Source organism: Lynx rufus, unplaced genomic scaffold (assembly GCF_022079265.1).
Source record: "Lynx rufus isolate CCGP_SWC_20201006 ecotype Redwood Valley unplaced genomic scaffold, mLynRuf1.p SCAF_18, whole genome shotgun sequence".
Taxonomy (NCBI): domain Eukaryota; kingdom Metazoa; phylum Chordata; class Mammalia; order Carnivora; family Felidae; genus Lynx; species Lynx rufus.
In genome coordinates, this window is record NW_025814832.1 from 3,374,440 (window position 1) to 3,400,352 (window position 25,913).

At 53.9% G+C, this 25,913-nt stretch overlaps 2 protein-coding genes across 2 annotated transcripts; both read left to right on the top strand.

Annotated features, from left to right (window-relative positions):
- The first annotated feature begins 905 nt into the window (after positions 1-905).
- On the top strand, positions 906-1,562 carry BHLHA9 (basic helix-loop-helix family member a9). The gene has a single exon (XM_047080463.1). The coding sequence runs from the start codon at positions 906-908 to the stop codon at positions 1,560-1,562; it is 657 nt and encodes a 218-aa protein (XP_046936419.1).
- An 8,429-nt stretch (positions 1,563-9,991) lies between these two features.
- On the top strand, positions 9,992-24,615 carry TRARG1 (trafficking regulator of GLUT4 (SLC2A4) 1). Its single transcript, XM_047080862.1, has 4 exons — positions 9,992-10,378; positions 22,717-22,849; positions 22,993-23,263; positions 24,420-24,615. Exons 1-4 carry the CDS (start codon positions 9,992-9,994, stop codon positions 24,613-24,615), a joined length of 987 nt encoding a protein of 328 aa, XP_046936818.1.
- Positions 24,616-25,913: the final 1,298 nt, after the last annotated feature.

A 25,913-nucleotide genomic window follows, 5' to 3' on the forward strand; every position in this document is an offset into this window, starting at 1 on the left:
AATCCCTGGAAATGGGGAGGGGTGGTGGGTGGGTGGGTTCACTGAGTTCATAACATGGCAGTGCTGTATCATGAGACAGAGCAGCCCAAGGACCCTGAACACCAAAAGATGCCCCTGATGGGTACCACAAGGGGAGCCAGGGTGTCACAAGACAATCTCCATCACCCTCTGCTGCTGGCTCAGTCCAGTTCTGCCTTCTGAAGGGGGAGCCAAAGGGAGATAGAGGGAGAGTAAGGTCCAAACAAAACCCAAACCCAGAATCCCAGGCAAGCTCACTCTGGTAGCTGGAAAAGCCAGAAGCTTCAGGTCTCTCTTACCTGCAGGCCCCTGCTGTATCAAATCTGTCCCTCCCTTATTGGCCCCACGGGAACAGTAATGCTTTGCTCAAGCACAGCTTTATGGTTGTACAAGCCTTGACGAGAACTTTCAAGGTTCTTGAAACACACTCAACTACCACGGCGACCCTTCTGTGTACCTATCGGCACTCCTGCCCAGGGGCCAAATTTGGCACTGTACTTGGGGTCTGCAGGTGGAACGTGTGTTCAACCTGGTCACCCGAGAGAGGCCCTGGAGTGAGGCAGGGCAAGTTCTCCCTGGCGGCTGGAGCACTGCCCCAGGCATGGCTGGGCTGCCGGGTCTGGTCCCCTCTTGCAAGAATCTGCATGCTTCCTCCCTTCCTTGCTTCCTTCCTCCCGGTTCCTCCCTCGCCAACCTACCTGGAGGCAGGTAATAAAGCAGGAGGAGGGAGATGAATGGATGAGGAGGGTGGAGAGCCACGTGGTGCCATAAAGCCCAGCTAGAGAAGGCCTGTCCGGGAGTGTCCAGCCTGCAGGAGTCAACGCTCAGAAGGTGAGGACTGTCAGCCCCGCGAGCCGGAGCCAGGGCAGCAAGGCCCGGGGAAGGCCATGCACCGAGGCGGGCCGGGACCAGGCCTCAGAGGCCTGAAGGGGGCCGAGGGCCCCGCCGAGGACTTGGGGGGCTCTTGCCTGGAGGCCGGCAGGGATTTTGGGGTGCTGAAGGAGAATGGCGAGGCCGAGGAGGCAGCGAGCGGCAGGAAACGCGCCCGGCCGGTGCGCTCCAAGGCACGGCGCATGGCGGCCAACGTGCGGGAGCGCAAGCGCATCCTGGACTACAACGAGGCCTTCAACGCGCTGCGCAGGGCGCTGCGGCACGACCTGGGCGGCAAGAGGCTCTCCAAGATCGCCACGCTGCGCAGGGCCATCCACCGCATCGCGGCGCTCTCCCTAGTCCTGCGCGCCAGCCCCGCGCCCCGCTGGCACTGCGGGCACCTGGAGTGCCACGGCCAGGCCGCGCGTGCCGGGGGCGGCGGGGACGCGGGCTCCAGCCCGCCGCCGCCCGCCCCGCCGCCCGCCGGCCCCTTCGCGCCGCGCTGCGCCTCGTGTTCCCCGCACACGCACCCGGGACGGCCCAGGGCGGTGGCCGAGGCTCAGGGCGCGGCCCAGGCGTCCGCGGGAAGCTGGCGCCGCGGTCCCGGGGCTCCCTTGGCCTGGCCGCGGGGCCACCCGCGAGCGGGCCCCGGGTTGGGCTTCCAGCACTCCTGACTGGCTCCAGAGAGACCCGGTGGGCCTGGAGGGAGGCCGGCCAGGGAGGAGCCAACAGCAGGATGACTACTAAAGGGAAGACTGCAAAAAACCGCCCTGGACCGAGAAAAACCGAATGGTTGAGGCCAGAGAGAGAGAGAGAGAGAGAGAGAGAGAGGAGGCAGCCTTGCCAGTAGGAAGGAACTGAGCCCAAGGCTGCGCTCCCCAGCACCTCCCTCCTCAGCCTGAAGCCCAACCAGGGATGACAGCTCCAGGAAAGGAGCAGGATCCTGCTGGGTTCTTTCTTACGTTTGGACTTGATGAACTCTTCTCAGAAAGTGATCTTTGCGTTCCTGTGCCTCTGAGTCCTATCTCTCCTTGATGCTTTTTAGGAGAAAGAGGGCTTTTGGACGGGGGGGAGGGGGGGCTTGTAGGTGGGAGTGTGGGTGACACCTGGTGTGGTCTGATGACAGTGTGGGGTCCATGTCCCCAGCCTGTGCTGATACCCCAAGTCTGTGATCTGAGAGAGGCAACAGAAGGAGCCAAATAAAAAGGAAAAGCTATCATCTCCGTCTGCTATCAGATGTCCACTGGGCCCTGTGGCCCAGGGTGGCAGAAAGGCCTGAGGTCTGGGGGCTCACTGTGGAATGTCGGTCTCCCACGGCCTGATTCCCACAGGTAGGTACCTGATTCATGGCAGGGCCCTAGGTGTGGCTGAGCAGTGTGAGGAGCACTGTGGGAAATGACATTATTTGGGGAGGGTGGGTGGCACCAGGAGACTCGGGATGCAGTCAGCCTCATCTCTGGGACCCGTCACCCTGCAGAGCTGCTGTCTGCAGTGAGCCACTGTGAGGGCTGCAATGGTTGAAGAGTCCGGACCAGTCTCAGGAAAGGAAGCCTAGAGCCGACCAGGGACTGGGGGTGGGTGAGTCCTGCCTGTACCCTGAGTGTGGGTGAATGGAGCTCCCAGGGAAAATTGGTCCAGTGCATAGAGCCAGGGCCTCTATGATGAGAGGCAGACATAGAATCAGGAAAGATTATGAGGAGGAGGTTAAGGGAATTAGGGCCAAATCTGCTGAGAAAGTGGGAGGCACAACCAGCCCTCCCAGAGAAGTCTGGAGAGCTTTTGCATGTAAGATGAGCACTCCCAAGCTAGTGTCTGGCTTCACTCATGCTGACCAGGCTGATGTTGCAGCTGCCGTTGGCTGGGGTGAGAACCCAGATGTGCCAGAGGAGGGCTGGGGGCTCTCTGGTCTCCTTGGAGAGCTGGACACTTGCCAGCTTGGAGAAGAAGAGTTACACAGTTCGGAATGGGGGCTATCACGGAAGCTGGAGAGACAGCCATAGACCCCAGGATAAGTGAAGGGTCCCCAAAACAGTCAAGATGAGGCTCAGTGCCTTAATTAAAGATATACTTGCTTTCTGCAAGTGAGACACTGGCTGGCCCACTTGGCATCCTGCCCTCGGCCCATAGGTATCAGGGTTCCCAATTTCACAGGGCAGGGAGCTGCTGCGCAGATCACAGGAAAGCTTTGACTCTGGGCAGAGGAGTCCTGGGGTCCAACCAGGAACAAAATGTGGGAATCTGGCCCCAGACCTGCTCACTGAGCCTTCCATCTCATGGAGAGGCAGTGCCACCGTCTGATAGTGGAAAGGAAAGAGCCAGACAGGCCTGGGATCCAGTCTCTGCTCTGCCACTTACTACATGTGTGACCCATGGCATCACTTGACCTCTCTAAGCCTCTAGTTTCTCACCTCTGACACAGATGACTCTACCTCAGGGTGGCTGTGAGGGTTAACATTTGTTCATAATGTAGTTTCTGGCAATTAGAAGGCTTTCATAAATTGTTACTGTTTGTATATTATTATAATCTCAGACCAGTTTGGACAATGCTTCTGCCTAGCTTCAGACCCAGATTTTTATGTCCTGGAAACATGATAAAATGACCAGCAAGTCCTGTTTTCTTAAGTTGCAGGATAGAGAGAGCTCAGAGTTCTGGCCCAGTTTCACGGTCAGTGCAGGAATGGCGAGAGCGCCCCCTGCAGGTGGAGGCGTGAATGTGCAGCAGATGTGTGAAGTCAGAGGGAGGGATGTGAAAATAGTTCTCAGTCTCTTCACTTTCCAGCTGAGTGAGCTTGGGCAAAATGCTCAAGGGACTTGAGCCTTGGGGTTCCCCTCTGTATAACAGGCTAAAATAAGTACTTACATCGTAGGCTGTTGTGCAGACTAAATGAGATAATGCATTTCAAGCACTTAGCATAATGCCTGTAAGCACTCACTGAGTGGAAGCTGTTAAGACATATTCTGTTCAGTAGGTTGTTATAAAGACAGAATGCATGGGAGAGTGTTTTATAAACTAAAGTCCACACACATTAGCTATTGTTTTATCAGGGCCATGTGTTTTGTATATTTTCACGCTGATAGGTGTTTGCCTAGCATTCAATTTTTTTTTTAATGCCATAAAAGTTTTCTGATGTGTACACATCACAGGAGTGCTTATCTAGGCATGTGGACATCTAAATATTTGTGTGTGCATACATGTATGTATTGACCTAACAGGTACTCCCTGCTTCTCCCTGATGCGTTAGAGTCTCCTGGACCAGAATGCCCTTCATTATGGGCCATCTGGGTTTTCTGAAACCCTTGCTTGATTTTTTTAAATGTTTATTTATTTTTGAGAGAGAGAGAGACAGGGTGAACGGGGGAGGGGCAGAGAGAGAGCGAGACACAGAATCCCAAGCAGGCTCCAGGCTCTGAGCTGTCAGCACAGAGCCTGATGTGGGGCTTGAACCCACAAACTGCAAGATCATGATGTGAGCCAAAGTCGGCTGCTTAACTGACTGAGCCACCCAGGCGCCCCTTGCTTGATTTATTTTTAAAGTTTTATTTATTTACTTTGAGAGAAAGAGAAAGCATTATGTGGGGAGGGGCAGAGAGAGAGGGAGACAGAGAATCCAAAGCAGGCTCCCTGCTGTCAGCCCAGAGTCCGACGTGGAGCTTGAACTCATGAACCGTGAGATTATGACCTGAGCCAAAGCTGGACGCTTAACTGACTGAGCCACCCAGGCGCCCCTGATTTTTAAAAATCTGCTTCCCAAGACTGTATCCATTCTCCAAGATGACTGACTTACTGTGGAGAGGAGCAGCTAAATCTGTGATTATGAAAGGAATGGGCGTTGTCAACCGAGACCAGCTAGGCTTGTCCAAATATAGAGGAAAAATAGTACAATGATAGCTATTAAGTGAATATAGAAGGGAAAGCACTAGAAAGAGAAACCACATATGTAAGACTGAGCTGCTAAAAGTCATGGCTAAAAGATACAAAGGACCAGTATACCTCAAGACAGAAATTATATAAGATTGCTACCAACTGTCCACTCAAATAGTGCTCGAAGGAGAGGGAGTCAGAGAAGAATAACAAGTAGACGCTTACACTAGTCCACGGCTCATAAAGGGCTCCCATACACGCAGTCTCTTGGCTTCTCTTAGGAAGTCTGGGCCTTCCAACTCCTTTCCTTATACTCGTTGCCTCCATCACAGGAAACAGCACCTTGTCTGTCTAGCAAGGAATGAGACATACCAGCAAAAATAAACAACAGTTAAGACTGATGTTGTCAGGGATGTGGAGAAGAGGTCGTGGGAACAGATTTCTAGTTGTTCTGTGGATCTGTTCCTTTTTTTGGTGGAGAACAAACTGGCAAAATCACAATAAAAACACTCCAAGGAGGGCGCTTGGGTGGCTCAGTCGACTGAGCATCTGACTCCAGCTCAGGTCATTATCTCACTGTGGGTTAGTTTGAGCCCCACATTCAGGCTCTCTGTTGTCAGCTGTGGAGCTCGCTTCCGATCCTCTGCCCTGCTCTCTCTCTCTCCAAAACAAAAATTAAAGAAAAAAACACTCCAAGGGAGTAATTTAAAAAGAAAAACAGATTTGCCAAAAGGCAGTCCCAGAGTCCCACGGTGAAAGATTTGAAACAATAAAAATGCCCAACCATAGGGGCGTGGCTAAGAAACTTTGGTGTTCTAACAGTAAAAATAATCGTGAGTTAGTAGCGCAGGTCACAAAATGGTCCATGCCCACTGATTATAACTGTAGACAGACATGCAGGTACATGAACACACCCTGCAAGAATTTGGAAGGATGCAAACAGAGTTAGTATCTATTAGGTTCTTCAGAATTGTTTTTTAAAGGTGAAAGATTTGTCTCCTTAGAGGGCCTTCCAAAGAGGGGTAGGTAGAGAAATGTTTTGAGCCAGGACAGCGAGGACAAAGTGTCCTGAGTGGATTCCTTTGGAGGGACCTCACCTCACTGGATGTGAAACCCAGGTGCTTGCTGATGAGAACAGGACTACATCATGTTTTTCTTACAGCGTGTGTGTGTATGTGTGTGTGTGTGTGTGTGTGTGTGTGTGTGCATGCGCACATGCTCACACAGATACCAGAAGGCTGCAGCTGTCCCTGGTGCAGGGTGCAGGGTGAGCTGAGCTCAGGAAGCCCTCAGTGAGAAGAGGGATTTGCTTAATTATTCCTGTCCTGACAGCCCCATAGGGTTTCCTGAAACCCAGTCATAGACCAAGGGTAGAAAGGGCCATGGGGCACAGATCTGAGAGGGCTCTGTTACCTCCACCTTGGATTAAGGTCCGACTTACCCATCCTTCTGAAGTTGGCTTCCTTCCCCCACCCCAGCTTGCAGGTCCACTTTCCCTTCCACTGCTGACCTCAGCGTCTTCCTTGCTTAGGGTACACTAAGGCTGGGGGCAGGCAGAGGTAGGAACTAGTGTCCATGCAGGCACACCCTGGGCACTTGGTTGGTGCTTTCATCTTCTTCTGCTTCATCCAGCCAGTCTTAACTGGGCCAGGCCCTGGGCAAGGGGGCCAGGGCACACCTGCCCACTCCAGGACCTCACAGCCCAGCGGGGAAGCTGGGGAGAGAAGAGAGGATGACTTTTTTCAGTTCCCTATGAAAGCAGGCCGGCCAGACAGCCGTGGAACAGAAAGGCCAGTCCATCTGTCTAGCTGCAGGCTCACGGCTCAAATCCCCTGAGACAGGCAGGCCTCATGAAGGCAGAGCTGGAGGAGCTCCTTCTAAAGGCTGCAGCTGGCCCAGCGGCTTGCTGTTCTGCAGAAAATGGGCCCAGAGTTCCCACATCTTCATGCCAGAAGTCTGAAGCTCTGTGCAAGCCAAACCCATTTTGTATGATGAATATGGCCTGCAGTCCTCCGTTTGAGACCTCATTTGGGGGTGGGGGTGGGGGTGGGGGGAGCGGGGGCGGCAACGGCAGGCTTGAGCAGGGGCAGCTGGCTGGGCTGGGCTTACCAGCCTTGGAGCCCCAACCTGATGCTCTTTCTTCCGGTCTCTCCCCTTCTCCCGACTCCCACCCTGTGATCATTCCCATCATCACTACCAGGCCACTAGATGGCACCATGAGCCCAGCATCACCCAGTGGCCGAGCACACCTGGGTCCCCAAGTCCCTGAAAGCCAGCCACTGGTCCTGCCACCCCACTGCCATGAGCCACCCTGGGGACTTCTTGCCTTTTTTCTTTTCGCTTTAAGTTTTTATTAAGTCAGAAAGGCCCCCCTTTTATGTCGGGTTCATTCTGTTCTAGACCAGCACTGCCCAAGAGAAACGTTAATACAAACCATGTTTTCAGTTTTTAATTTTCTGGTAGGTATCTTTTTAAAAAGTGAAGAGATGGAGGAGGTGACATTAATTTTAATCATGTTTTATTCTGCCCAATATATCAACATTATTATCACTTCAATATGTACCCAACGTACACAGTATTAATGAGATCTTTTACATTGCTTTTTGTACTAAGTATTCGAAGTCCAGTGTGATTTATACTTCCAGCACATTTAAACTAGCTACATTTCAGGGGCGCCTGGGTAGCTCATTGGGTTGAGTGTCTGACTTCGGCTCAGGTCATGACCTCATGGTTCGTGGGTTCAAGCCCCGCATCGGGCTCTGTGCTGACAGCTCAGAGCCTGCAGCCTGCTTTGGATTCTGGGTCTCCCTCTGTCTCTGCTCCTCCCCTACTCTCTCTGTCTCTCCCTCTCTCTTAAAAATAAATAAAACATTGAAAAAAAAATGAAATGCTTTAAGTACCTCAGTAGTCACATTTGGCTAGAGGCTATGGAATCTTTGGGCTGGGCAGTTGTCGGCCCCATGGAGGGCCTGAGTCCCTTGCTCCCAGGGTTAGCTTCCAGCCCGTAACATGGAATTCTGTCCAGGGTGGACACTGACTTAGAGTCTAGGGGTCTCGGGCACCCGACTTACCACCCTTTGCAGGAGGTCTCATATTTAAAAAGACATTAGCACATTCCCAGAGATTCCTGGACCAGGGAACCAAGCTCACTCTCCCTACCCCACTAAGATGAGGAGGAAGTCCCCGCCACCTTCACCCATGGCAAGAGAGCAACAATGTCACTGCCCTGGAGTGCCCTGCATTTTGCAAACAACGATAGGTTTCCTTTATGGAGCAATAATTCTTAGTTTAATATAGTCGAATTTATCAAACTCGAAAATTTGCCCCAAAGCCACACACTATTTTCAAAGCTTATTGGCCCCCCGGGTGCCTTTGCAGCTCCCCAGCCTCCCCCTCAGCCCCTAGCACGTGGCTCTTCCTCCTGTCTGTGGCCTGCTCCTCCCTCTCTCTGCCAGTCACACACCCTCTTCCACCTTGTCCCAGCCCTTTCTGGAAGCAGCATTTCTGAAGCCGGCCTGATACACAAACCCAAGCTCTTTCTTTCCGCTAAAATGACTCATCTTGCTCCAAACCAGCCCCTGGATCTGGGGATCTGGATAAGAGATTGGCGTCTGGTTGAGATACAGTTTGGGATGAGTGTCTCTCCATCTCTGGCCTCAGTTTTCTAATCTGTGATATCAAAGGATCTGAACTTTACAACCTCTGAGCCCCCGGCCCTCCTCTACCTTCCCACCCCCATCCTGGATGACCGTAGGGTCTTAGGTTTTTTTCCCTGCACCCTCTTCTACCACCCGCCCCAACACACACACATGTACACACATGTACGGTGGTTCCAGGGTTCCAGGTCGTCCTTATGAAACTATGTAAGGAGAGAGATCAGGGACATAGAAAGAGATGTGGAGAATAGAGAAGGAGGCTGAAACAGAGGGAGAAGACACGAGAGGAAATGAAGAAAGACAAGAGACAGTAGGAATCAGAGAGGACAGTCTACCAGAACTTCGGAGCTGCGATCTGCCCCAGGCAGCTCCTGAACAGAAATATCTTTGCTGCTCTTTAAAAGCACCCCAGAGGGTGCCTGGGTGGCTCAGTGGGTTGAGTGTCTGACTCCTGATTTCAGCTCAGGTCATGATCTCACAGTTTGTGGGTTCGAGCCCCGTGTCGGGCTTTATGCTGACAGTATGGAGCCTGCTAGGGATTCTCTCTCTCTCCCTCTCTCTGCCCCTACCCCGCTCGTTCACACACACACTCTCTCTAAATAAATAAATAAACTTAAAAATGAATAAATCAAAGCACCCTTGGAAAGCTCTGATGGGCATGAGATGGAACCCACACTTCCTCCCTTGACACCCCTCCACCCCACCCCTTGGTGAGGTGCTCAAAACCAATTCAGGCAGGATCCTCCCGTGGTGCTCAGGCTTCCCTCTCCTCCTGGAGCCAGGAGCCAGGCTGTTACCTGAGCACCTCTGGGGGTTGGAGGTCAGGGTCGAGGTAGGATGCCAGAGGTCCAGGGCCCAGCGTTTCCCAGCAGATAAGAGGAAGTGCACAGACGGGAGGAAGTGGATGGAGTCTGCTCCAGCAGAAGAGAAACAGAGGCTCAGTTTCCCAGGACAGTTGAAGACATACCCTTTTGTGAGTCACTTTGTCTTTTTCCCCTTCCAGAGCCCCCAGCCCAGAGAAGCAGGTTCTGTGGCTGCAGCAGAAACCAGAGGCCCACTCAAGTCCCTCTGGGCTGGGCTGGGCTGGGCTGGGCTAGGGCAGTACGCTGCTGGGTGGCTCTCAGGGGAGAGGGGAATTGAAAAGGAAAAGCATCTCGGAGGAGGGTGGGGAGAGAGGGAGGCTGTGTGGTGTACTCTCTCTCTCTCTCTCTCTCTCTTGGACTTAGCCTAAGCCTCACCCGGGAGAGGAGTGTCTTCTGTCTGTTCTTGGAGCTGCTTTCTGTCACTTCCCCGCCCATCTGTGCTGTCAGCAGCACCGGCAAAGTTGGCCTCAAACTTGAACGGGGCTGAAGGCTCCAGCTTTCCGAAGCTTCGCGGGGGGCATCAGGCAGGCCTCAGCCTCTGAACTCTGGCTGGCCCAGAGAAGTCGACCCCCTCCCCCTGCCAGGCTCCCGCTGGCCCTTGCTCCCGTGGGTGACCTTTCTGCCCCTGGGCCCCCAGTCTGGGCTGAGGAATGGTGTGCTGAGGTCCCCCTGGAACTGATCGTCTCAGTCTGGAGCTGGAGCAACCCAAGGCCCGAGCCGACATGGCCAATCCTGTGCAGCCTCAGTTTCCCCCAGCCCGGGAGCCAGGCACTGCCTCGCCCACAGACCTGCCGGAGATGGAGAAGCTCCTCACTAAGGTGGAAGGCAAGCACGACAAGCCACTGAAGCTGTCCAAGTCCCTCTCGGGGGCCTTGGACCTGGAGCAGAATGGCCATGGCCTGCCCTTCAAGGTGGTGTCCGAGGGGCACCAGGAAGCCACACTCCCCTGGTCACCCTCTCGAGCCAGCTCTAGGCGGGCATCCTCCGTTGTCACCGCCTCCTCTGCCCAGGACCAAGAAGTCCCCAGAGATTACCTCATCCTTGCCATCACCTCCTGCTTCTGCCCCGTCTGGCCCCTCAACCTCATCCCCCTCATCTTTTCTATCATGGTAAGTGCTGCTGGGTTTCAGGGCAGGGGCAAGGCCAGGGCAAGGCCAGGGCTCAGCAGGCATGGTCCTCTGGGAGGCACCAGACACTCTGTCTGGGTGCAAAGTAGGGGGGCTGGGGGCTCGGGAGAAGACTCCCCTTCTCACCTGGCCTGCTACCCCCCCGTTAGAGAGGGGGCCGGGGACAGGAGACCTTCTGTTGGCTGTCCTCCCTCATCTCCGCTGTTCCTGTTTGGCATCACAGATCGACCTTGCACGCATCCCTGCTGGGGAGGGGACCCCAGGGAGCCGCCTGGAGCTAAATTCTACACAGCAGAAAGACGGCCAAGTTGGGGTGGGGGCGGCTTGCCTTTTGCAGGGGGAGTCCCGAGGAGTCATCCTGAGTGAGGCTGTGTATCAGCAGACGTTGTGGCCAGCGTGGGTTCTCAGGACCCCCAGTTCTCAGAAGGGGAGCCAGCTGCCCCCACCCCCCATCCCAGGTCACCTGGGTATTCTAACAGCCTTTGCCAGCTCTGGTTTCCAAGAGCTGTGGCTTCCCTGCCATGCACTGAGGGCCCTGGGGCCTGGATCCCCCGAGGCTGCTCCTCTGGGGGGCGGTGTTTTTGCTGGGGGCCCTCTGGGCTTCGTGGCTACACTGATTTCAGCATCTGTCTTCAAGGTAGGGGAAAATGTGTGAAAAATGTGAGCGTCAGAGGGCATGGCTGGCCTTGCCAAGGAGGAGCGTGTGGGCTAGTCATTGCTTCTCACATACTTGTCCCATAAGGTTTTGAGTAAATTGTCATAGGTTGTCCCCAAACCAAGCCATTTGGCTAGAACCACTGACAGAAGATCCATAGAAAATGTCAGTACATGTTGGCAAGTGACTTTTGAGGTCCTGGAAGAGGAAGGAGGGAGGGACGGGACGGAGAGAAGGGGGTGAGAGAGAGACTTGCGGAATGAAAAAAAAAAAAAAAAAAAGAATGAAAGCGGGGAGGGTAAAGTACCAGCTCCAGGCTGGTCAGGGCTGGAGACTCTGTGTGGAGACACTGTCTGCTTCCCTCTGGAGCGCCTCCACTGCTGAGTCACCTATCACTGAGTCCCCTCAGGAGTTGTGGTCACTCCTGCCGCCCCCGGGCTGTCTCCTGAGAAGGCCCCTATTCTCCAAACACCTCTTGACTTCACTAAGGCCCAGTGTCCAGTCGGGGATGCCTTCCCTGATCCCTTGTCAAATCTAGCACCACCCGCCAGTACGTTAGGGGACACTGGTAGCATTCCTGAGTCCGAGACTTGGCATGGGCACAAGAGCCAGGGCTGAGCAGGGCCCAGGGTGGGGCCTCTGAGGAGCTTCCTGTCCTGCCTGCTGCATTTGGGGGCAGCTGGGAGGCAGAACCAGGCCTCAGGGGTGCAGCTGGGGGCTCTGGGCAGGGCCAACCTCTTGGTTACAGGGAGAAGCCCCGGGAGGGGAGACAGGCTTCTGGGAGGGAAACCACACAAGGGCCCAGGAGAAAACAGTTGCTAGAATCCATCTCCTTGTGGGGGTGGCGGGGTGCAGGCTGGATAGACACTGCCTTTATCAGAGGAAACCTGGGTCCAAGACTGTGAGACCACTGCACCCACCCCCAATACATTTCTACGTCCTTCTCAGGTTCCTGAGCCAGTTCTGAAGGTCACTGGGCCAGGGGCAGGGAATACCAGACACAATCACCAATTCCCAGGAGCCTCCGGTCCGGTGGGGAGAAACTTGTAAACAGTTCCTATCACACATTGCAAGAAGTACTCGTGCTAGACAAAACGGCAAGGTTCTGTGTGGCCTCGGGCAAGTCCCTCGAATCTCTCTTCTCGGTGTTCCCATCTGCAAAATGGGTGCTGCGTAACACCTACATTAGAAAGCTGTGTGAGGGTGACGTGAGATCAGCCACACAATGTGCTTAAGAACCACAGTAAGTGCTATGACGCCGTAGCAGTGATTAAGTGGCGGCTGAGGGTCTCCCTGGCCAGGGATGGGAAGCCATCATGGGATACTTGTTTCTTTTTTTTTTTAATTTTTTTTAAAGCTTTAAAATATAATACACATATCATGCAATTCACCTGTTCAATGTGTACAATTCAAAGACCTTTAGTGTATTCACAGATGAGTACAGCCGTATCTACTGCACATTTTCCTCACCTCCAACCCCCCAAGCCTGTTTTATCACTCCATCTCTCCCGTGCTCCCCCGCCCAGATCTAATGAACCGCTAGCCTTTCAATCTCACTCTACGGATCTGCCACTTCTGGACATTTCCTATCAAAGGAATCACACAGCATGTGGTCATTTGGGACTGGCTTTGAGCTTCCCCCACATTGCTGCATATATATCATAGGATTTGGAGCCAGAGTGGGGTGTGGTTGGATTTCCAGTTTGGTGCAGGATGAGAGGAGGGACCAGAGGGGCCCCTCTGAGCCGAGCAGTTGGGAGAGGGAAGCTTTGCAGAGGCACAGGTGAGCGGAGAAGAGGCCTGGACCAGGGCCATGGCAAGGGGCAGAGAGGGTTTCTGGAAACCTAAGAATTCTTAACACGGACCATGTATTCATTCATTCAGTCAACCATACGCTTGACTGGCAAGTTGCTTGTTTGGAGGGAACTAAGTGGTACAGAATGACTGGGTCCCCCATGAATGAATATGCCTCTTCTACGAATGAGGTGCATGCTAGGCATTTGGGAAGATGGATAACCTGGTCTATTTGGCATGTGGCCCAAGGATGCAAGAGTATGGTGATTGAGGGAGGGGGGCAGGGACTCTGCTCTAGGAAATTAAGTTTATCCTAGTGGTTCTGAGGAGCCCCTGAAAAATTTTAAGCAGAGGCATGATGTGGTCTATTCATATTTTACCTTTTTTTTTTTAACAGAGAGAGAGAGTGAGCATGGGGGGGCAAAGGGAGAGAGAGAGAATCTTAAGAGACTCCATGCCCAGCACAAAACCCAACTCGGGGCTCAATCTCACCACTATGAGATCATGACCTGAGCCGAAATCAAGAGTTGGAAGCTTAACTGACAGAGTCACTCAGGTGCCGCGGTCTGTTCACATTTTAAAACAAACATCCAAGTGCACTGTGGGAAATGACCTAGAGCAGGCAAGGCTGGGAGCCAGGAGACTCCATAGGAGGCTCTCGAGATAGTCTAGGCAGTGATGTGATGAAGGCACAGGCCAAGCAGTGGCTTAGAAAGGAACGCACCGATGAGAGGATTGTTGAGGAGAGATCAGCTGCACTCACCTCCCAGTCCTGGGTCTCCACTCAAAAATAAGGCAGCTGTCTTGGAGAGAGCTCTGGGGACTGCAGCATTTAAGGGGTGGGTGGAGGGAGTGGACAGGAAAGAGTTTTGGAAAGAAGACTTCAGGAGGTGGGAGGCAAGCTAGAAGAGAGGGGCAGATGCCCTGGGAGGAGTGAGTTTGAAGGAGGAGGGATGGTCAAACTCAGTAGGGAGATCAGGTCAAATTAGGATGGGGATGTCCACTGGTTTGGCCATATATAGACCCCTGGTGACCCTGGTGATGGAGAGGCTGGGCAGAAAAGAGAGAGGTGACTGACGAGGTCCGTGAAGAGTGCAGATTGGGATCCAGAAGGACCCTGTCCCCGGGAGCCTGCAGGAAAGGCCATGAGGGCAGAAGCAGACAGAAATCCTCAAAGGAAAAGGAGCTGGCTCATGCTACATGGGCTCCTTGCCACCAGGGATGTGGAGGGCAAGGCCATTTGCTGAGAAAGAAGGGCCTGGTGGCAGGGGAGGGGAGAGGTGACAAGGGACAGAGAGGTCAATGGCCTGAGGGCTCTGCTGAGGCTGGAGACCATGGGTCTCAACTGTCATCAGCTTGTGTGGTCGTGTGTCTTTTCTCCGGCTATAGGTACAGAGTCATAGATGGGACACCGGGCCCACCCAGGGCTGGGGATGGCAAAGCTGCCATGAGGGCAAGACCAGGGGGCACAGAAGACGCCGGGAAGGGTGGCGGAGGTGGTACACTGAAGGATCAGGCTGGATTGGGAGGCAGTGAGGCTGGAAAGATGGTGGTGACCATGGAGGAGAGGGAGGGGTCACAGGCTGAGGCTCAAAGAAGTTAAGGGCAGGTGCTGTGAGAGAGAGATAGCAGGGGCTGAGATTGCAGAGGAGTGGCGTGTGGGGGGGTGGCCAGATAGGGTGTATAGCTGTGGAAATGAATTTCCAAAGAGAACTGTGAGAAGCCAGCAGGAAGGAGCCCGAGGGAGCCCAGTGTTAGGGGATAATATCACTTACTAAATGTTAGACACAGGTTCAAATTCTTCACATATATTATCTCATTGAACCTGGCCTCTATAACCCATTGGTATTGGTATTATGCTCCTTTTACAGTGGAGAAAACTGAAGCGCAGGTGTGAAAGAACCTGCTGGTCACTGGGGAACCTAGGACCAGCGGGATGCCCGGAGCCAGAGCTGGGGTTCTAGCCACTACACTAACTTGCTTGGCGGGGGAAGTTATCAGGGGGTGCCCACAGTGTCTCCCCTCTCTGGGAGCCAGTCTGGGTCACAGGAGGGAGTGCCGAGACTCGGCCCCACCCAAGCAGCAGGGGTGAAGGAGGGACAGAGGGTGTGGGCAGCTAGTACGTCTCCTGTGCTGACGTCTCTAGGTCCTGGAGACAGACACCAGAACTCTGGCTACGAGGTAAAGCCCTTGACCCCAGGGCAGAGCCCCACAGCCCTGACAGCCTCTCTACAGCCTACTGTCTGCAGAGCACGCCCTACTATGAGGCTCGCCGAGTCACGTTGATTGTTCTCACTTAACACACGAGGCAAACAGAGACACTTGAACAGAGCCTTGCCCATGGTGGCACAACTGGGTGCTGAATCTAGTGTTCTCGCCACGACCCCACCCTGCCTGCAGCTACCTTTGGGGACAAGGATGGTGCGTCCCTCCCAGGAAAGCCACATGTTTGAGACATTTGTGCAGGGAGGGAAGAATCCACTTCCTTCCCTCTGTCTCTCCACCCTCCTCCCCCTACCCCCACCCCCGTCCTTCTGCACCCCTACTGACTCCATCAGTAGAAGACTCATGGACCAGCAGTGTCCTTCCCACTGTGGCTTTGACAGGGGCTCGCTGTGACAGGGGCTCAACCCGAGGGGCTGGGATCACAGGTATGCAGACCCAGCCCTGGTCAGCACCGCAGGCTCCCGTGAGCCTCCTGAGGTGGCCAGGGAAGGGCTAGCTTCATCCACTTGACTTCTGAGTCAGGCTGAGAAATGGCCATGTTCTTCGTCAGTGCCAGCAAGGTCTCCTGTCAGCAAGGGGTGCCGGACCCCAGGCGGCGGTCCTTCAGTTGACAATGGTGCTTAAACCAGCATCAGATAGGCCCGGGTGTACATGCCTCATGTACCAACCAGCTCCATGCCTCCTAAGCCATGTGATCATGTCCAAATCACTCCACTGCCTCAGTTCCCTCATCTATAAAATAGGCGTGATGAAACTGTCTACCCCGTAAAGCTGCCGGAAGGATTAACTGGGTTAATATGTGTGAAAACACCTAGCCCAGAGCCTGGCACATAGTCAATGCTCCATAAATGGCAGTGGTTGCTGTTTTTATTAATACTAAGTGAAACTTGGTAATGTCAGAGGAAAGGGCAAATCCCCAGTGGACAGGAAATTCCGACTTTAACCAGTTTGGGGGATAATGGGGTCTCAGCTGTCCTGACACCAGCAGGGGAGGGGCAGCCCTGTCTGTGGTTGTCGTGGAGACCTCTGAGCAGCCCCTTCTCGGTGGATTCCCTTACGACATGCGGACGTGCGGGAGCGCTAAAGAGGTCCAGAGTGGCTCCAGGCTTCCTTTCTCAGGCATTTTGGATGACCTGATTATTTAACTGATGTGTTGCAGGCTCCCTTTCATTCATGTACGCATTCATCCATTCACTCGGCAAGAGTGCTGAGCCCCAACCAGCTCTGCAGATCAGCCAGGACTCAGACATATGGCTTAAAATATTGACGTACTCCTTATTTATTTAAATCCAAGTTAGTTAACATACAGCATACTATGGGTTCTCCGGTTCTCCGGGACCCCCATCCCCCACCCACCTTGACAGCTGCTGCGTTCCTGACTCCTCCCCCAGAACCTTCCCCCACCGATGCTTCCCCACTCTCCAGCAACTGAAGTTAACCCTGTAGTTAGGGTGTTCCAGAAACAACTGCTCTGTTGCAGAGAGAGGGGTGCGAAGGGGGCATGAAGCACAACCCGTGGCTTTGACCCGCCTGGATTTGTTTGATCTCCTTGGAAGGACCAATAGCTGATCAGTGCTCAGCTGATCACAATTTGTCAAGTCCCCTCAGATCTCCCAGGGGCTTGGCCTGAGCCTCACCGGTGGAGGAAACTCTTTCCTGATAATTTTTGTTGCCGCCTGCTTCTGGCTGGTTTCCTCCGCTGGCAGCTCTCCCCAGCACTCTCCCTGTCCTATCTTCTTCCCTCCCCACCCCCTACCGGCTCTCTCCAACTTTTTTCGATGTATTTCCTCACCGATCTATTAACCTGAGTTCATCTTTTCCCTCACCATTCCCACTGCCATTGCAATCACAAATGATCTATTAATTTGCAGTCATTACAACCATTACTGCAGTTATGGCTCTGTTCCGTCAACCTGAGCCATTTTGTATAAGGGGAAGATAAGGCACTAAGTGGGGTGTGGTATATGCAGCCGGTAATTCACTCGTGGAAAGTAAGAAAGGGTCTTCTTCCATCTCTGGAGTCAAGGGATGGATTAAAAAAAATTTTTTTTAATGTGTATTTATTTTTGAAGGAAAGAGAGACAGAACATGAGTGGAGGAGGAGCAGAGAGAGAGAGAGGGAGACACAGAATCCGAAGCAGGCTCCAGGCTCTGAGCTGTCGGCACAGAGCCTGACATAGGGCTCGAACCCACGAACCGTGAGATCATGACCTGAGCCAAAATCGGACGCTCAACCGACTGAGCCACCCAGGCACCTCTAGGGATGGATTTTTTATTTGGGAGCTCATGTTGGGTGGGGGGGTACTTCAGAAATGAGTGCCAGCTAGCAGTGAGGAACTTCTGTTTTTCAAAGTAGGGCTCTACCCTTCAAGGCAGCTATTCCCTCCATTTTACGGATCAGAAAATGAAGATTTACAGAATACTTTTGAGGTTTACACTGGACAATGTATGACACATAAAGTGTCTGACACAACATAGCAGGTGAAGTCGGGTCTGCCCCACTCCATCTGGCCATTCCCAGTGATCTCCCTCAACGCTGTCTCTCGGGCTAAAAGGAACACGCATGACTGGGATGCATGGGCTGATGGTGCTGCGGATAAAGAAGAGGGATTGGGTTTAGAGTGACTGAAAAATTCATCTCTCCTCTTGCTTCCCCTCCCCACCTCTCAAACCCAAGCAACCACACGTGCACCTCTCTCCACGGTCCTGGATCATTATTGAACACACAAAGATTTCTCTGGCAAGTGAGGAGCAGGACTCCTCTGAAACCCTGGGCCCCTCCCCAGTACATGCCATGCTTATGGCCGAGAATGAGTCCCTTGGTAATGATTCCAGGTAGCCCCAGAATTTCTACAGCTCAACTTCCTGGAAATCCCTAAAGCCTTTCTGTATGTTTCCCCCTCTTCCTCCCAATGTTGCCTTGGTGTTGAAGTCCTTAGTTCAGTACCCTGGGCCGGCCTTGCAGAGAGCTGGAGGTGGCCTGGGTTAGTGGGTGGGGCCCAAACCCAGATAACAGATATCTCTCCTGTGGGACCTACTGCCTATATTTCATTCATGAATCTTCTATTATAACTTGAGCATTCCACTGACTAAGTTCACTGGTTAGAAAACACCTCTCATTCTTTTTCTCTCTTCTGTTATTCTTCACTTCCTCAAACATTTACTGAATACCTACTAGGGCCAGTCCCTAGGTTACATAAGAGGGGCACAAAGATTTAGGCTTTGTGGTCCCTGCCTTCAAGGAGCTTACAGTCTAGGGAAAGAGACTGACACAAGAACTAATGACACAAGATGGGAAGAGAGGCAAAGAGCATGGTGTGAGATGCTATGGGAGCTCCAAGGAGAAGGTGATTAATTGCTTGTGGACCCCAGGGAAAGTTTTATTGGAGGTGACTCTTGAAGGGTTGGAAGGAGCTAAAGTGGCAATGTGGTAATGAGGAAAGCTATTCCAGCAGAGACAACAGTACAGGCCAAGGCGCCGAGGCATAAAAATGTGTCCCTTTTGGGGCATCTGGCTGGCTCAGTCAGTAAAGCAGGTGACTCTTAACCTCAGAGCTGTGAGTTCAAGCTCCATGTTGGATGTGGAGCCTACTTTAAAAAATATTTTTAAATGAAAAACATTTTTAAAAGAAACAGAAAAATTTCATTAAAAAAAAAAAGTGTCCCTTTTATGGAGAGCCATGTGACCGGGCTTGTGGTTTAAAGACCTCACCTTGGCTCTAAAGAGGTTGGTTGGAGGGGCCCCACGGTGGCTCAGTCACTTGAGCATCTGACTCTTGATTTTGGCTCAGGTCATGATCTCAGGGTCATGGGATCGAGTCCCATGTCAGGCTCTGCGGTGAGTGGGGAGCCTGCTTGAGATTCTCTCTCTCTCCCTCTCCCCCCTCCCCTTCTCTCGCTCTCTCTCTTAAATGAAATAAAATGAAAAAGGAAGAAGAGGTTGGCGGGGGGCAAGTCTGGAGCAGAGAGACCAGTGAGAAGGAAGGAGGCTGTGCAGTCTCCAGATGAAACAAACTGTGAGAGTGGGCTGGGGCCGTGGACTCAGGGCTGGAGAGGTAGGGACAGACTTGAGGAACATTAGAGAGGTAAGGAATTCATATGTGACTGTATTTGAGGGCGGGGAGGGATAGAGAAGAAGCCATGCTTCGGGGACAGCTGTGGAGGATGGGGACAGGCATCTAGGAGGTCTGGTTCCAAAGCCTGTGCTCCTATCCGGGCTGGCTGCCTTTGCAGGGAGCTGGGAGGCTGTACCTGCTCCCTCAAGTCCTTGCCACGTCCAATTGAGCCTCAGGATGGGCTGTTACCCGAGCCCCCGCCCATGCCCCCTCCTCAAGCCAGACCCATCTGTTCTTTTTTTTTTTTTTTAATTTTTTTTTCAACGTTTATTTATTTTTGGGACAGAGAAAGACAGAGCATGAATGGGGGAGGGGCAGAGAGAGAGGGAGACACAGAATCGGAAACAGGCTCCAGGCTCTGAGCCATCAGCCCAGAGCCCGACGCGGGGCTCGAACTCACGGACCGCGAGATCGTGACCTGGCTGAAGTCGGACGCTTAACCGACTGAGCCACCCAGGCGCCCCAGACCCATCTGTTCTTTAATGTCTCACGGGATCACACTCGTTTATTGTCACCGAGCGCCCTGGTGTCCGGAGACTGAACCCTCACGACTCTGCCCCGACCCGCCTGCAGACCGGTCAAAGCGTGCGGCCGCCCACACCCACGTGTATCTAGTCTCCAAGAACAGCAGTGCTCTCCTCTGCTGGCTGTAGGGCATCCCTTTGCGCAAGTCCAGACCTCTCCCTGCCGCCCTGGGACATGGGGGCACCTGTCACTCCTTGGTCTTTTCAGCCTCTCCCTCTGACTGGATCTTTTCCCTCTCCTGTCTTGACGAAACTCTCTATTTGTCTCTCCCCACTGCAGGCTCCCCAGGGCTTACAAGACAAAATCCAGATTCCATCCTGCGGTAGTTTGGGCCCTTCCTGATCTGGCATTTCTCCCCTTCTCTCACACCTGCATGGTGCTCTGGGCTCTAGCCCCTCCTTTGTAAAATGGTCTAATAACCCTCCCTAACACACTCATAGGAGTGTGGGGATGCTCTAATGCTCTGCCTGATGGCAAGCACTTAACATAGTTCCAGGTCCAAGTTAGATGGTCAAATCATGTTAGGGATCATTATCAGTCCAGTCTCAGCAAGCTTCACGGAGGAGGAGGTGGTATCCGAGGCAGCCCTCGACAGGTGGAGAGGATGTGGACGTGTGGTGTTTGAGCGGGAGCGGGAACAAAAGCAGGGAGAGGTCAGTGCTGGCAAAGGCATCCGTTGTGGCAGGGAAGAGTAGAAGATAAAATCAGGAAGGTGCAGAGCTGACCTGGGTTTGGACTTTGTTCTATGAACGGTGGTGGGGGGCCATGGAAGATGCTGGGCAGGACCACCGCCTAAGCCACCATCATCTCTTTGAACTCATGTGTCAGCTCCTGTCTCTCCGCCTCCTCTCTGATCCCACCCTAGGACCGCATGCCGGGGGCCTCGCACAGGGCCTGGCATAAACATGTGTGGAGTGGGATTGTGGCGTGGGGGTGACATGGAGAGGAGGAGAGCTCAGAGCCGGGGCCGGGGGTGGGAGGCTCTTCAGGAGGCTGTTGTGTTGGCTTGGGTGAGAAGTGGCACCTGGAACCAGGGCAGGTGCAAGGGGGCCAGGGAGGACTGTGGGGGAACTGGCCAGGAGAGGAAACTGATGGGTAGGGTGGCAGCAGACAGGTGTTGTGACTGAGTGGGAGGACTCTGAGCTGTGGCCAATAATCGGGCAAGTGGACAGAGGAGCACAAGGCCAGGAGCAGATCCAGGGCAAAGAGAGTCTGAGGTCAAACACTGCACCAGGCAGGTGGCACTGTCCTGGAAGGAGCTTGGACAGGGAGCCGTGAGGTGGGGTGGAGGGTTGGTTAGGTTTCTGAGAGGAGAAACAGCACCTGGGGAAGGGGGGCACCCTCTTCCCTGAACTGCAGCTTCTTTACAAGTTTTTTTTTTAATGTTTATATGTTTATTTATTTATCTTGAGAGAGAGAGCATGAGTGGGGCAAGGGCACAGAGAGAGAGAATCTCAAGCAAAGCTCCAAGTTGTGAGCACATAGCCGGACCCAGGGCTTGATCTCACAAACCATGAGATCATGACCTGAGCCGAAATCAAGAGTCAGACGTTTAACCAGCTGAGCCACCCAGGCGCCCCCTGAACTCCAGGTCCTTTAAAAGTGGCCAACACTGCCAGCCTCATGGGATGGTTCTGAGCCTAAGGGAGATCTTCCAGGTACAGTCCTTAGCAAGTCCCCGCACAAAGTAAGGGCTCAAGACACCATCATCATCACCACTGCCATCATCAAGGGACTTGACTACATTTCTGCGCTGAACTCAGGAGCCTCAAATAATCCGAAAATAAAATAACCAAATAAGTGGCCTAAGACCTTGAAAGCAGTCACACCTTTAGTGGACTCCTGCCTGTGCCTGTTCTGGAAGCCCAGGGAGCATCAGGGAGCTCTAGAGCTGGAGGAATCTGGAGGTCACAGGTCAGCCCTGGCCAGCAGGTTGACACCTGAAGCATTATGGGTGAGGGTGAGGGTGAGGGGTGGGGGTGGGGGAGGGTGGGACACACCTCCTCCTGAGCCACTCCCAGGAGCTCCCAGGATCCTTTCTGGCCATCCCCACACTCACCCACCTGGTTTCACCGAATTAAATAAGGCTGAGAAAAACTGAGCTCACTGAGAAAGAAGTATCAAATGGGCCTGGTGAAGCCAGGCGTGGCTCTCGCCAAGCCCCAGCCTTTCAGTTCAAACCCAAGATACCTGCCTTTCTGGTGTGATTCGGCAAGTCAGCTTGGTTGAACTAAGATGTGGTTCCTGGGTGAAAATAGGAGGAGGAAGGATCGAAGATACTTTTTTCCTGCTGTGGAAGAAGGGGTCACAGAGGAGAGGAGGCAGGCACCCTGGGCCACAGAAAAAGCCAAAGGAGGGGCGCTGGGTGGCTCAGTCGGTTAAGCGTCCAACTTCGGCTCAGGTCATGATCTCACAGTTCGTGGTTTCAAGCCCCACACCCGGCTCCATGCTGACAGCTCAGAGCCTGGAACCTGCTTCAGATTTTGTGTCTCCCTCTCTCCACCCCTTCCCCCCCCAACTCTCTCTCTCTCTGTCTCTCTCTCAAAAATAAATAAGCATTAAAAAACATTTTTTTAAAAAGCCACTGGGGCTTAGTGTGGTCATAGCAGTGAGCCTTGGGCAGGGGTCCAGAGGGGCCTGGCGTGTCTGCTCCTGCCAGCCCAGCATGGCCTGGACCTGGTCCACCCTCCCAGGCCCTCCGTCTTCACCAGAACACCTGCCATGGCCACCCTGCCCCATCACTGTCCTGAGAGGAAGTGCCCCGCATTGCTTGGTTCTGCGTCCAGTGAGGGGCAAGCTCAGTTGGGGGTTCCCACAAGAGAGCTGAGCCACTTGGGTCCAGGCCAGTTCTACCGGAGAAGCCTGCTTCCTGCCCCCGAGGTGGGTGCTGGAGTGTGGGCTGAGGTGGGGGCTGGGTGGGCTCTGGAGGCCCAGGCAAGGGGCCCCCCCCCAATAGGGCTGCTGGGAAGAGCCTTCCTGAGGTCTCTGCCACCCTCTCTCTGCAGTCTCGAAGTAGTGTGCAACAGGGGGACCTGGACGGGGCCCGGAGGCTGGGCCGCCTGGCCCGGCTGCTCAGCATCACCTTCATCATCATGGGAATCATCATCATCATTGTGGCCGTGACCGTCAATTTCGCAGGTGAGGCTCAGCCACACGGAGCTGAGGTAGCCAGCTTGCTCAGGGTGCGGACCACGGAAGGGCGCAGCCCAGCTCCCAGGGGAGGGGGCGGTGGGAATGGAGTAAGAGCATATAAGGGCCACAGGCCAATCCTCTCAGAGAAGCGACCCCGTCCCTGGGAGTGCCCAGCAGAGTGGGACTGGCTTCCAACCTCCCTTATGCCTGGATCATTAGGAAAGGGGGTGGAAAGAGCACAGGTCTGGGAACCAGAGGTGGCAGGCTTCAGTCTCGGTTCCGAGGGTCCCGGGTCCTGGGCCAGTGTGGTGCCTGGTTGAGCCTGCGAGCATCACCCAAGATCATGGATGCGATGCTGCTTGGTGAATGCTGGGCCTGCCCTGCGAGCATTCCTGCTGGGGCGGCCAGCACATACGAGAAGTAAACTACACATGTGGTGGAAGTCTGGCAGTAACACTTTTGTGAGCCCCCAGAGGTGGCCCAGGGAGCTTATCCAAACAGGGGCACCATTTTCAAAGGTGACTCTCAGCTGCTCAAAAGGCCGGTGCAGCTTTGAGTTTCTGGGCCACGCGGGTCAGTGCGGTCCACTCGCCTCCCTTCACACGCTGGCCTCGGGAAGCCCCCAAGCATCTCTGCCATTTGCAGTGGTCAGTCTAAACTTTTCCCCTAAACATCTTGCTACTCTAGATGCGCTATGTGGACAGCGGCAGTGGCTGCTGACACTGGGAATGTGTCAGAAATGCAGAGTCTCAGGCCCCATCCCAGACCCACTGAATCAGAACCTGCATTTCAATAAGATTTCTAGCCCAGTCATTAAAGGAGGCACTGGTCCAGAACATGAATATTTAACTTGGGGCAGAAAGCCTGGGATACAGTGGTGGGGTCATGGGCAACCTTGGCCACTTCTTTGGAGAGGGAAGAGTTCAGGTTGGTAATCAGCCTGCCTGGGTTCAAAGCCCACATCCTCCACTGACTAAGTATCTGAGATGAAGCACATTCCGCTCTCTCTCTGGGGCTGACGCACATGCAGGTATATGGAAGACAGGGACCTCCGGCCAGGGCATTAGCCTCCGTATCACCCTGTGTGCCTCACTCTCCTCTGTCCTGCTCGTCATGTTAGCCGTGACTTTTTTTTTATTATTATTTTTAATCTTTATTTTTGAGAGAGAGAGACAGCTCAAGTAGGGGAGGGACAGAGAGAGAGATGGAGACACAGGATCTGAAGCAGGCTCCAGGCTCTGAGCTGTCAGCACAGAGCCTGATGCGGGGCTCGAACTCATGAACCGTGAGATCATACTTGAGCTGAAGTTGGACACTTAACCCACTGAGCCGCCCAGGTGCCCCATAGCAATGACTTTTTTGATGGCAAATGAGAACTACCGAACTCAAGTTGGCAAAGGGAATTGTTTAAAAACTTCAGGCACAGATGGTTCTATGTTTGGGAGTCCCAAGCCACTGTGAACCAGATGACCCTATTACCATCTCCCAGTAGGAAACAAACACCCCAAACCTCAAAACGAGGACTTGAAGACTTGTTCTGAGCTCTGTTTTGCCTCAACTGTTCTCTCCTTTACAGTTCAGAAGAAATAGAACTAACCAGGGTGCTGTGCTGGCAGCGACGGCCCCCGCCAGCTAGAGGCCTCTGCACACCCCCACCACCGCAGGAGGGCAGGACCACGGCTGCCAAGCGCCCACTCTTCCCTGAGCTCCCGAAGCACGGACTTGGAGTCAAGCCCCTAAGTCTCCCCACTGTCAGCCCACATCAGATGTGAAAAGCAAGAAGAAGAAAGGAAATTAAATTTCCTGTGAAACTGACGAATAATGAGGTTTAGTCTCATGGACACAGCCTGGTATTTGCCCTCAGTGTTCTGGCTTGTTTCTCGGCCCCACTGTTTCCTGGGATCTAGCAAGCAGCATATTCTGCGTGTTGGAGGAGGAGCCAGTCCCACAAATGAGATGGACTGTGGTTGGGAGAGAAGAAGCGCATTCCCTGCACGTCTGATGACCAAGAGCCAAGACGTGGGACTTTCTCTTTTGTATTTTTTTGGGGGCGGGGGGGGGTGTAAAAAAGACCACTTGCATGCCTGTGCCACATGCTTGCTGTGATCCCAGACAGTGCCCTGAACCCAGGGGCCCAGGTGCCGCTCAGCATAGGCCCTGGGACTGGTTGGGCACACAAGATGTGCAGCTGCCTGGAGAGAGGTGACCGCCACATCATAATTGGGTGGATGTTGGTGAAGACAGGAGCAGGAACCGCATGACCCACAGACCTCTTCTCTAACTTTTCAGCCTCAGGAGCATCTCTGCTAAGAACTCTGGTCCCAACACGTCTCCCAGGATGACCCAGTCTGCCTCTTGCTTCCTCCCTCCCTGTGCTGTCGCCTAGGGCACCAACCAAGTGGCCTGGGGCCTGACCCCAGCCCAGCTCAGCCAGTGGGGAGAAGCCTGGACCAGAGCTTGCCTCCTGCCTGCCATACCCTCTCTGATGGTCTAGGGTACAAACTTGGGGCCCCAGGTGGGGCCTGGGCTCTGGCTCCCAGCCCGGCAGCACCGGCGGCTCTGTGCCTTCTCCTGTGCCCCTGGCCATCCACAAAACAGCAAAGGCTTTCCCTGGAGATTTTGGGGCCACCTCTGTGCTGAGGGCTTCCCACAGGCTCCCAGGCTGTTAGCAGTGTTAGTCCTGTTTGCAGGGGAATGGGCCAGAGGGTTTTTTATGAAGGTTTATTGTTGATTGGGTCTAGAGAGTTCTAGGACAGAGAGAAGAGCTGGGCGAAGAGGCCAGTCTTTGGGAGACAGGGAGGCCCTGGGCTTGGGAACACACTCACATGCCTCGAGGCAGAGGTGACGCCATGGCTTCTGTCTCAGGACCTAATGAGACACCTGAAAGGACCGAGCAGGGTCCCTTGAACTCCTACCTGATTTCTGGCCTGGGATTCTCCCCAGACCTCTGCCTGGCACGGGCTCTATCCACAGGGGCCTCTCCTGTGCCCACCTCCCTGGCTCGCTTCTCTTCCCAGACCCTCAGAGAGGGATGTTCCAGGATTTCCCACCCTGGGATGCCCTGTCTAGC